This window comes from Pygocentrus nattereri, chromosome 29, assembly GCF_015220715.1.
Source record: "Pygocentrus nattereri isolate fPygNat1 chromosome 29, fPygNat1.pri, whole genome shotgun sequence".
NCBI classification, from domain to species: Eukaryota; Metazoa; Chordata; class Actinopteri; order Characiformes; family Serrasalmidae; genus Pygocentrus; species Pygocentrus nattereri.
In genome coordinates this window covers 18,785,989-18,798,311 of record NC_051239.1, presented here as the reverse complement: position 1 = coordinate 18,798,311, position 12,323 = coordinate 18,785,989, and the positions used below count along the sequence as shown (strand labels likewise).

General features: G+C 41.5%; 1 protein-coding gene across 2 annotated transcripts in view; it reads left to right on the top strand.

The window, feature by feature from the left end:
• LOC108433121 (helicase ARIP4-like) overlaps positions 1-9,017 on the top strand; it is a 41,065-nt gene extending 32,048 nt beyond the window's left edge. For both annotated transcript variants that reach the window (XM_017707470.2, XM_017707469.2), the window contains exons 10-21: positions 312-489; positions 597-809; positions 1,077-1,195; positions 1,356-1,468; positions 2,535-2,634; positions 2,745-2,950; positions 5,085-5,266; positions 5,530-5,726; positions 6,505-6,704; positions 7,337-7,426; positions 7,564-7,656; positions 7,845-9,017. In XM_017707470.2, coding sequence (XP_017562959.1) covers positions 312-489; positions 597-809; positions 1,077-1,195; positions 1,356-1,468; positions 2,535-2,634; positions 2,745-2,950; positions 5,085-5,266; positions 5,530-5,726; positions 6,505-6,704; positions 7,337-7,426; positions 7,564-7,656; positions 7,845-8,773 — 2,620 coding nt within the window. In that variant the 3' untranslated portion in view covers positions 8,774-9,017. The remainder of the gene's footprint in view (positions 1-311; positions 490-596; positions 810-1,076; positions 1,196-1,355; positions 1,469-2,534; positions 2,635-2,744; positions 2,951-5,084; positions 5,267-5,529; positions 5,727-6,504; positions 6,705-7,336; positions 7,427-7,563; positions 7,657-7,844) is intronic.
• Positions 9,018-12,323: the final 3,306 nt, after the last annotated feature.

Here is a 12,323-nt window from a genome sequence, read left to right as displayed (position 1 = left end):
AAGCAGTCTGCAGGCCTAAGGGCTCGGCTTTATACACCTGTGACCATGGAAGTTATTGGAACACCTGAATTTAATGATTTGGATGAGTGAGTGAAGACTTTTGGAAATATAGTGTAGTTCCATTCAGCAGATACTTGTAATAAAGTTGTGGCTTTTTTATTGTTGTCATTGCTACATTACAGACAAATAAGGTGGAGTGATACTTTTGAAAGGTGGGCCCATCTCGTTAAATAACCCTTATGAGATGTTATTTTGGAGTTATATGCTAACACACACTTTCTATATGTGTCTCTGTTCGTATTGTTTTGAAGACGTGGACATGACGTGCTGCGCTCTCATCTGCCGGAGAAGCGAGAGCATGTTATCCTAGTGCGTCTGTCGGCTCTGCAGAGAGCTTTATACACCGAGTTCATGAACCGCTTCAGAGAGGCTGGCAATACTGGCTGGCTTAGCCTTAACCCACTCAAAGCCTTCTGCATCTGCTGCAAGGTGAGTTGTGTGCAAGGAAGTGGGAGATAATGTTGTTCAATGAATATAAGCATGTCAGCTCTAAGATGTCATTGATGCTTATTTGTTGTTGCAACTTGCGTGTGTAGATCTGGAATCACCCTGATGTCCTGTATGAGGCACTTCAGAAGGAGAATCTGGCCAATGAGCAGGATCTGGACCTGGAGGACATCACCGCCAGCAGTGCCCGCTGCTCAACTACTAATCAGAGGGGTAAGCCCTGCGATTCAGCCAATAGCGAGGGAGGACTGAGTCTGAGTCAACTCCAGGAGAAAGCCAATCAAGTTATTACATATGAGTGGGTAAGTTTCATGCATCCAACCATCCAAAACATTTTACAGTGTTTTGGTGTTGTATATGTGAGAGATAATGCACACTGAGTGGGTCATTTTGCTAAAATTCCTTGCCTGATCACATGGCCCCATGATAACTTAAAGCTTTTGGTACTAGTTTCAGGCTAATTTTGATATCTGAGTAAGCAATAACCAAAAAAAAAGCTGAAAACTGAGAAAATAGACACTTAATGCTGTCATTCTAAATGGACATGTGATTTTTTATATTTTTCTCAGGCAAAAGACATTATGGCAGGCTATAGGACTGGCATCTTGGAGAACTCAGCCAAAATGGTGTTGCTGTTTCACATTATTGATGAAAGTGTGAGAAAGGGAGACAAAGTCTTGGTTTTCAGGTACACACACACACACACACACACACTCATGTATACACACATACATCACACATTTTAACATAAAAAGCGAGATTGTAATCTCTGTGCTTCTGTTTCATATTTCTCTGTCTCTCTGTCTCTCTTTTTCTCCCATCCACACACATCCACACATGCTCTGCAGCCAGAGTTTGTCCACTCTAACAGTTATCGAAGAGTTCCTGGCCAAGAGGCCGATGCCTGACCAGAGTGGAAGTGGACTCAAACACACCTGGGTCCGCAATGTCAACTACTATAGTAAGCTTTCTTTATATTGCCATTATTTTTGCACTGTAAAATCTATTCAGTGTTTTAACTCATCAAAGTAAGTAACCTGGCTTCCTTAAAATTTTGCATTCGCTGACCTTTAAATAATAAGTTAACAGAATGTAAAGCACAGATTCTTGTTCTTTAACTTACAGGTTCAATGAACCCAAAGTTTAAGGCAATCAGGTTACTTACTTTTTCAAGTTAACCTCAGTGCATGTTCTTCTCGCTAACGCCATCTGCTGGTCTTTAAGACGCACAGGCTTTGTATTTGGAAGCACCTGATAAGCCTCATTTGTAGCTCATTCATTCAGTTACACACATCTCTGGCATTTCCGTTTGGTTCCTGAGATTAAGGGTTACACTGTAAATATTTTGATGTCGGTGAAAGTGACATTGTTGGCTGGATCATTTTGGGTGGTGATTTCTAGCCCAGAAATTTAAAAACTTGAGCATCACTGCTGTGTGGGATCCACACGTACAATAACATGCCACTCCCATGTAACAAATGGATTTAACAAATTCTAGTGAGAAACAGATGGACTACAGTCTGTAATTGTAGAGCTACAAAGTTCACCTTTATGGCAAGTGGGCCTGATAAAATGACTGTAGATGACATGTGTGCATTATACATAAAGTACTGTGGCATTTATTTGAAAAGTAGTGATTTTATATACATCACTGTGTTTTTGAACCCTTTCCAAACCTCTCTCATCATGACAGCTTTGTAAATTTGTGGTTATTATCCAATACATGTTTGGGCTAATTAATGCTTCATTGTACTAGATCAAGTGTGCTGGTGAGGGAATTTAACAATACCAACCGCTATTTTGAAGAGAACATTTGTACTGTAACTTTATGTTTGTTTGCATATAGTCTAATAATATGTATTCCAAGCACAAACACACGACCAACCTGCCCATAAATAATGTCCTCAGGTGACTTTTTTAAAGTACTGTATATGACACAGGTCCTTGCATCTACAGTATCACAACCTTATGTCGTTGTTGTTTGGGTGTGTGGGCTGTGTAGTGACCCTGTCTCACCCTCCATTCAGGGCTGGATGGCAGCACTTCAGCTTCAGAGCGAGAGAGGCTCATCAACCAGTTTAACGACCCGACAAACAGCTCAGCTTGGGTCTTCCTGCTGTCCACAAGGTATGACATATGTGAACTATTCTTTACGTGGCCCGGCTTTTTTTAATGATCAAAACAGATTTGCGTCGTGCTTTTGTCACTTATGCCTCTGTTTGTATGAATGTCACCAGGGCCGGCTGTCTGGGTGTGAACTTAATTGGTGCAAATCGCGTTGTGGTGTTTGATGCCTCGTGGAACCCATGTCATGATGCCCAGGCTGTGTGCCGCGTGTATCGCTATGGACAGCGCAAACAGTGCCACATCTACAGACTAGTGTGCGACTTCACCTTAGAGAAGAAGATATATGACAGACAGATCTCCAAACAAGGAATGTCTGGTAAGACCCCAGTCTCATTCAAACTTATCATTAAGGTGTGAGATTGTGAGAATCACAAGTCGGGGATAATGCAGTCTCCCATTGTAAGCTGTAATTGGTTTACAGGATTTGTATGTTTGTTTGTAAACAATGGAATCTGCAACGCTGATGTTTTGGCTGACTGGAGAAATCAATGACGGCTGTGACGATGATGCATTAAAACGCCTTATGTGAAGGAATCAGTGGGTGTATGCCATACAGTTGATATACAGTGCTTCGCAGATTACTGCCTGTAGGTGTTATATGGACATGTTTTTTGCACTGTTGTCCCTGTTATGTTGTTTTTTAATCTTTTAAAGGGGATTTTTTCCACATTTCTGAGGAATTCAATTATTGCATCATAATAATGCAATTCTGGCTGTTTTGAGGTGAAATTGTTTACTGTAAAGAAACCAGCTCTGTTGTTGTGATGTTGATGGTAAAATAGTGGTAAATCGGAAAAAAGGGGGTTTCTTTGTGGACTACTTCGCCTCACAACCCCCTGCATTTACCTCCTTGCCATGAACGGATTTTATACAATACATTTAAGGCCAAAAGCTTATAGCAAAACTAACATTAAACAATGTCGCAGACATCAAGTAGCATATTCATAATTGTTTCATCTAATAACATTCTGTTTGGTAGCTTTTAGGGGCTCTTCAGATGACTGGTTCCACCAAAATGTCCCTGCAGCTTAAGGGGTTAATGCATGGCATTGCAGTATTTGTTGGGTGCAGATCAGAAATTTATTCCTACATATTTCTTTCTTTCTGGCATACATAGATGTAGCCTTTTAATCTTGCATATACATATTTCATTCTGCATATTCCTTTGTTTCCTTTTCTCACTCCTCTCCTCCGACTGTTCTTGCTTAATTTGAATCCCCTATAGACACACAATGTGCAGAGAATCTTATTTCAGGTTCAGATTTTACAAGAGATGTCCTTCACTCTATGTGCCATCCCTTCTATATCATTACCTCCAATAGGGTGCAGTCAAGTGAAGATTCCCTTGTATGGAGATGTTCCATTTACCCCTACTGCCTTGTTTCAAACAAGCTTACCATTTGTAATGAACGAGGATATGAGGAACTTCCACTTGCTTTTCCAGAACTCAGGAGAAGGCAGAGTAGGCCACTTGGAGAGAACCAGTAGCTGCTCCTAGATCTATATGAGAGTACAGGACAACAGAACTCATAAACACCCAAGGGCTATAATAACTATATCGCTAGTGTTTTTTTTTCAGGTAATGTGAAAATGTCTGTTGCCCTTTACGTTGTGTGTACATTTCATGATGAATTGACCAAAAGAAATATGACAAAATGACTTTGGGATGAGGGTCTGGTTGCATTGACTTACATTAAAAGTAAAGTCCTTTTCCTGTAAAGTTACCATTTTGGAGATTTTCCTTTGACATCAGCGATATGTTACTATAATTAAGTAACAATTAAGTAATTACTGTAATGATTATACTGGTAGTATATAGAAATGAAAGGTATTAATAGGGACTTTATCCCTTCTTTGCTGCAGCAACAGCCTCTACTCTTCTGGCAATGCTTTACACTAGATATTGGAACACTGCTGTGAGGATTTGATTGTGTTCAGCCACAGGGGCATTAGTGAGGTCAAGTACTGATGTGGGATGATTAGTTCTGGATCACAAAATCTACCCCAGCTTATCCAAAGACACTGGAAGGAGCACCATGCCTCCGGAGAATGCAGTTCCACTGCTCCACAGCCCAGCGCTGGGGGGCTTTATACCCCTTGGCATTGGGCATGGTGACCTTAGACTCATGTGTGGCTCCTCCACAGCATTTAATGCAATGTGCAGTGCTTTTCTATGGAGATTACACAAGCTGTATATGCCTGGACTAGCAATGGGTGCTCTTTAAAGTAGCTGAATTCACTGATACGAAGGGCTGTCTGGATACTTATATATAGAAATAGTATAATATAATAGTACAATAGTATAAAAGTATACAGAGTGAAGGTCAGTGCAATTTAAACATCATATAGCGTCTCAGAATGGGAGTCAGGCGTGGGGAAAAAAGTGAGCTTAGACTGATATCAGTCAGCACAGCAGCATATATATTAATCTCACTTTCTTATTCCATCAGACCGAGTGATAGATGACCTGAACCCCGTTCTGACCTTCACTCGTCGTGAGGTAGAGTCTCTGCTGCACTTTGTGGAGGAGGAGCCAGATCCTGCAGAGTCTGCGTACCTGCTCCACCCACAGGAAGACATAGAGGCAGTCATCAGGAAAGCCTGCCTGAGATACCCCCACCTCATCACTAAGGTAACACTCTAATGCTCCTGCATGCACATCTAACACTGTCATAACTATCTAATTTTCTTTATTTATATATATATATATATAAAACAGTTACAGGGTACTTTGTAGATATTAACAAATAACAACAACTACAGTTTAAAGGAATGTATACTTTGCTGTATTAAGAAAAACAAACAATTGGACAGTATTGAGAGCCGTACCAATGAACACGCACAAGTCGTTTTACTTTGAGTATCATAAGCTCATTTGGTTCCTCTTGCTCTCAGCAACCTTTCCACCATGAGTCCTTACTGATGGACCGACGGGACCTCAAGCTGAGCAACGCGGAGAAGCAAGCAGCAAAGAAGAGCTACGAGGAGGAGAAGAGAGCATCAGTGCCCTACACACGTCCATCATACGCACATTACTACCCAGCCAGTGACCAAAGCCTTACCAACATCCCTGCATTCAGCCAGAGGAACTGGTAAGGGTTAATTCTGTTGTTATTATTGCCTGGTTCTACAACTAAATTAGTTAGGATTTTAACAGTTTATTCAATATATTGCCATTTCAGCAGGTAGCACCAGGTACGTTTCTAATTGTGTGGGCAATATGGCAAAATGTAATATCAAGATACTTCCAAGATGTTTTTTACAATACATGATATGGCACAATACTTATTTTTCTGGTGTCTAATAGATTAGAACAGAAAAAGTGGTGCAAATTTTAAAAATGCTACCAAAAACTATGAATTCAATTATTTGTATTCAACATTATAATGAAACAGGACTAATTATGCTCTCTTTTTAATCAAATATGCATTTGGGTATTGAGGTCCGTCCTATCAGTTTCCACAATATGCTTAGAAAAACATCCTGTGACATATCGTTATGCAATTTATCATGCTAATGATAAATATTGTCATATTGCCCAGCTCTTTTTCTGATACATTATAAAATGCTGACCATACAGAGTCGCAATATAAGTAAAACCCATCGAAGAGCTTTAAAAACTGTTTAATGGTCAAAATGCAACTCCTCAACTCCTGATTACAGCTTCAAATCAGCTAAATAATAGCAAACCAAAGCACAGGCTCAGGGGCATAATAGTCATCATATCACATCCATAGCATTATAAACATATTTTACGTATGCTTGAAGTAAAGGGCTAGTCCTTATCATTTCGGAAGAACAATAATTCTCATTTTGTTAGTGAAGCAGCACAGCTCTTAAGATTTCTTTCATTTCTTTTCCTCCCATCAGGCGGCCTCCTCCACAACAAGAAGATAAGCCAGCGGCCAGCATTCATTCAGCACAAGCAAGTCCAGCACCCACAATTCCTCAGCAGGCAGAGCAGGGCCCCGCCCCCTCCTCAGCCTCAAGCTCCAAATCTGCAGTCAACTTTCCTGTCACCTACCTGCAGAAAGCAGGGGTGTTTGTACAGAAGATTGTCATCACCACAGGTGCTTACATTCACAAATTCACAGCTGAAAGACCCACAGTGATCGCAACACTAGGGCTCCACAGTTCACTGTTGCTAATCACAATTTTGTTCTTTAGGGCTGGGCGTTATGAATATTTATCCAGTATTTATCTTTAGTGTGATAAATTACATTACAGTATGTCACAACATGCTTTTTTGAGTACTTACAAAAACTTTCCAAGTGCATGGTTAATGCAGGCTATGTAACTATTATTGCCTTACAAATGAGTTTGAACACTTCCAGTCATATCACAGTTGGAGTACGTAATAGTATAACAGCTCTCCCAACATCCTTTGGTCCATTTGTTCATAATAATCGATTACATCGTATGTGCTGTGTCAGATTTAGACTTTTCCCTAATGTTGGTTAATTAGTTGTATTCTCTATCACAGGTCTTCAAATCTGGATCTCTAATCCGTATTTCTGTATTCACTGAACTGTTAATTTAGCTAATCGGCCAACTAACTGCCGGTGACTCAAGGACAGCATGAAGTGCAGTATTTTGTAGTGTTGACTAGACTGAGGGGTCTATTTAAGTATTAACACACCAGGTACTTGAAGCCGAAATGGCGGTAATTTCAAAACTAAAAATCAGACTCTCTCTTTCTCAGATATCGTGATTCCTGGTACTAACAGTTCCTCAGACATGCAGGCCAGGATCAGTGCAGGCGAGAGCATCCATGTCATCAGAGGAACCAAAGGTGAGGACTCTCCATCCCTCCCTCTCATTATTTCATCCATTCTTTGTTTGTCTCAGTTTTTCTTATTTTCTCACATATTTGACTAACAGAATATTACGGTATGAGTGAACATGGGTCTCTCTGTGCCTCGTTTTTAGGAACCTATATTCGGACGAGTGACGGAAGGATCTTTGCCATCCGGGCTGCTGGAAAAACCAAACAAGCTGAGGACAGCTCCGCCACAAAGAAAGGTATTAACTATCTCATCTTAGTTTCTGCCGATTGTTTGCTTTATTTTTTACTTAAGCAATTACAAGGCAGACGACAGTATTGACCCTTAAACGTTGCAAAACGATGATAACTCTAGGGATTCCTCAGAAGAATTACAGCAGAGAATACAAATAAAGAGAAACTGTCTCTTGTTCACTTTTTCTTACAGAAATGTCGCCCTCACTGGAGAACTCCATCAACAAAAGCACAAATGGCAGTGTGTCGCCTGACCATAATGTGCCAAAGGTTATGACCCCTGAGGCCGTGGCCCAACCTCTCTCCCCAGACAGTCCAGAGATTTTGAGCGAGCTTCAGCGCTACACCAAAGCCCAATCACCAAGCCCTCCACCCTCAGAAATGGCCAATCTAGAGAAGGCCTCAGAGATGGGTGTTATCAAAGTTCTGCCTCAAAATGATATTACCTCACCTAGCATGGAGGTGCCCCTTGACCTGCGGGGCACCAAGCGCAAATCCACATCACCTTCTAGCAGCCAACCCTCCCCTAAGCAACCAGCTGGGGAGATAAGGGGTTCTGCTCAACATCCTCCACAGAATTACCCATTCTCTGGAGCATATGGCTTAAATCCTGCACTCAACCCAGCCATAAACCCCACCCTCCTAAGCTCTCTCAACTCCATGTGGTCATCCTACTACCGACACCATGCCCCTATGGGTGATCCCCGCCTCATGTTTCCCATCTCTCCAGATGCCTACGGTTTAGGAGGCGGGGCTCTACCCAGCTCCTCCCCTCCATCCTCCAGCAGCACCACCTCTAGTGCCACAGCCCCCTCTTCCACTTCCAATGTTGCTCCCTCCTTCCTGATGAGGCCTGGGGTATCTGCCATGCTGCCTCCGAGGTTCACGCTGCCATACAGGCAGCCCATGGGCATGTACCCCCCACTGTTGCTGCCCGGAGGGTTGCCAGCTGCAACGCCAGGGCCTGCCAGCTCCAGCCTCCTGCCTCACTATGCTTCCTCCAGCCCACGAGGCAGCGCTCATGATTCCCACTTGGCCGTAGAGAACGGAGCAGCAAGCTCAAAGGGTGACAAAAGCGCTTGCAATAACGATGATGATGTCATTGAGGTGGTGAGCCAATAAAAGGAGAATGGTTTTAACGGCCCATGGAAAAGGATGTGGAGAAAAGACACTAGAACCAAGACTGTGATTGGTCAAAGCTGAGCCAGCCAAAATATTACTGGTTGCAACTGGTTACAAAAGTTTGTTGAGGATTCTGACTGAAAAACTGGACAAAGTGAAAAATCCTAATGCTGAATATTTTATTTATAAAGACAAGCAAGAAGAACGTCAAAAGGGCGAAGTTACGGCTTGGTAGGGGGTGGGGTGGGAGGGAGTTTGAGGGAGGACGACTAAGGGCTTCTTCTAGGCAGCGGTTTAGGACTGGACCTGCAGTGCTTCTTCCCATCCTATAGGAGGAGCCAGGTGGATTCTTCTCAAACAGTTTGCAGTTTTGTAACAAACCTGGTTAGTAAAGTTAGCGAGTTAGTAAGCAGATATTAAAATATCTCAGATTGTTTAACAAATATTTATTAGTGATTTGATCGGTCGTAATCATGACAATGAAAAAGGTTACAAATTTCACACTTGCAGTAACAGGACAACTGAGCCTGGAGCGTTGGAAAAAATGGGAACACGGCGTGAAGATTGTATGCTCACAACTGACGGACATTAAGAATAAAAAAAAAAAGAGGAGAAAATATAAACAGAAGTCCTTAAAAACAAAAGAATGTATATTTACTTCCCGCCTTTACCACAGTGTTGCCAGCACAGGCCTTAGAGACAGACTTTAGACTGATGACTATGTTCATTCATGTGTGTGAATATGCTTACCACTCCCTTCTTGAACCATGTTAATGTTGATGAATGGTGTTTTGTGTTTTCTGAACATTTTAATGTTTCTTGACACTGGTCATAAGCAGGTGAACTCTATTTCAGCCTACTACGATACAGGACAAAGGGAATTAGTCCCATTCAGAAGCAGTTGAAAGTTATTTTCTAAATCACTTCAAAACAGAGTGGCAACGAAGCGTGATACTGATACAACGAAGGTATGCTAAAACTCGGATGCCTTGTGCTGCGGCCTCACTGAATGTAATGGTAAGGGTGCAGGGTTCAGGAGCATTGCTCCTAATGCCTACCTCTCACCCTGTAGTCTTTCTCAAGCCTGAGCTAAGACATGCTAACATTGCCTAGTCTCTTTATATGAGTCTCTGTGTCCTGTCATACATTTTTCACCCCCTCCTTGCCTGACATGGTTGCTGAAACATCCCATTGCGTCTTGCGTAATGTGCACAAATTAAAACCAAAATCAAATCATTTCATGTAAAGGTGTGCCAAAAAAGGACATTTCCTCTTCCCAAAGAGGGTACACTCTTAAAAATAAAGGTGTCCTTGGGTTCTATGAAAAACCTTCAATTGGTATAAAGAATAACTTTATGTTATTCTTTAAACTTTTAAAAAGGCTCTTCACACTCAAACATCGGGTTTACAAAAAGGGTTCTGTAAAGAACCACCTGTTGAAATGTTTTGAAGGGAACCAACCTATGGAATCGCTCCAAAGAACCCTTTTTAACAGTGTATCATTGTCTTTGATCCAAGTCCACCAAATTCCAAAATCAACAAGGACACTGAAACAACTCATTTAAAGGGGAATTCCACCCATTTCTCCACATTTCTGTATAATTCAATGATTGATATATAAGCAAAGTCCTTTGGCTTGATGTGAAAAGGTGCACTGTACAGAAATGTACTTGTATTTCTTTGCAGTGGTGGTAATGGGAACCAGAGATCCAATGTCTATACCACAGAAATAGCCTTTTTTATGTAGTATCCAAAATAGCCAGTCAGCCTGCACGTATGTTCTGAGTTCTTAATATGCTAGTAATGGTAAAATAGTGCTAAATCTGAAAAATAAAGTTTTCCTTTGAGGCTCTTTTGCCTTTCAGAGCCCTGCATGCATCTCTCCACCACGAATTGATAACCACCTCATGTAATAACGTTCTGTGAGGTAACTTTCTGAGGCAGTAAACTCTGGTTCCTATCACCGCCACTGTAAATCATTCTGACTTGCATGAAAATACAACAAATAACTTTCTGAACATCATCACAAATTAAAGTGTGTAAGAAATGCTGGAATTCGCCTTTGTCTTGTGAACTGGGAGAATTGCACTCCAGTTAAATTTATGCTGTACGTCCTGCAACATTTGACACCAAATATGAACACTGCTACTGCGTAAAAGGATACTGTATAATGCTGAAAACAGACAACGTCCCAGTCAGGCCCACCTGTTCCCCACACTGCCCTGCTCCCCCACTCTGGGGCAAAACATTCACCTCCTGTGTGCTTGAATCTGATTGGACAACTGTTCAGGAAACGTCTGAATCGTACCTTATTGTGTGACTTGTCGTCACTCTGTTCTCTGATTTGTTTCTCTTTTTTCTTTCGTATCCATTTTTTGCAGTTAAATTTACCTGTGTTTTTCTCCTTTTCTTTGACAGTTTACCAAATTAATTTATTTATAATGATGCATATTTATTTGTTTGTATTTTTTTATTTTTGTACACTGTTTTTATGAGGGGCTCGCATTCTCACAGTAAAATGCCTCAGCTGTAACTGATGGAAGGGATGTGTGTGTGTGTGTGTGTGTTTGTGTGTGTGTGTGTGTGTGTGTGTGTGTGTGTGTGTGTGTGTGTGTGTGTGTGTGTGAGAATGCCACCTGGCGGAAGCATGTGAAAGCCTATGGACCAATAAACGAGGGTCAGTTGTTGTCAGCGGCTTAATGAATTTCCAGAGCAAGGCAGTGACTTTGACAGAGAGCTTGACCATGTTCCAAGAACGATATGGCCTAGACGAGCAAGACGCCCCAGCGTTTCATCAGCGTTTCTTTGCTTACTACTCTTTACTTGAATGGAGGTATTTATTGTTTATTAGCGAAAGAGTTGAGGTGTAGGAGCAGATCTCTGTCCTGTTCAGCAAGGAAAGACCTAGACATACTGGTCAGATATACAACACACTCTGAAAGCACTCGAATCAAACTGACCTGTGCGTCGAACGTGAACGTTTGTTCAGTCTGTTCTCTGATTCTCTTTTGTTTGTTTGTTTTTATTATTTTTTTTCTGAGGTTTGTAAATAAAAGCGAATCATGATGAATATAGAATTGTTTACTTGTGTTTCCGTGTCCAAGTCAGCAATACCGCCTCCGAGTTAACCAACAGAAAATATTTGGTAAGGGGGGAAAAAGGGGTAAACGCCCTCTGAAGAGCAACTCTCACTTACTGTAAAGCTAAATCATAATTGTGCACAAGTTTAGCAAGTACAGGATGCATAGCCCAACACACAGTTAGAGAAGTAAACTGTAAAAGCACCACCTTGCAGGACTATCCCATCAATTCACCATCTAGGTTTTACACAAAAGTATCATTTGTATGATGTGTCAGACAAAAACCTAGGCTAAAATGTAGCCTAACTCTGGCTAATAATCAAAAAGTGGGCCTTTCTACTTTTCATTTATACTTCAACACACACACACACACACTTTCTAAGCCGCTTCTCCCTCAGGGTCACGTCAAAGTGTTGGAGCCAATCCCAGCAGTCATGGGGCAGAAGGCAGGAGACACCCTGGACAGGTCG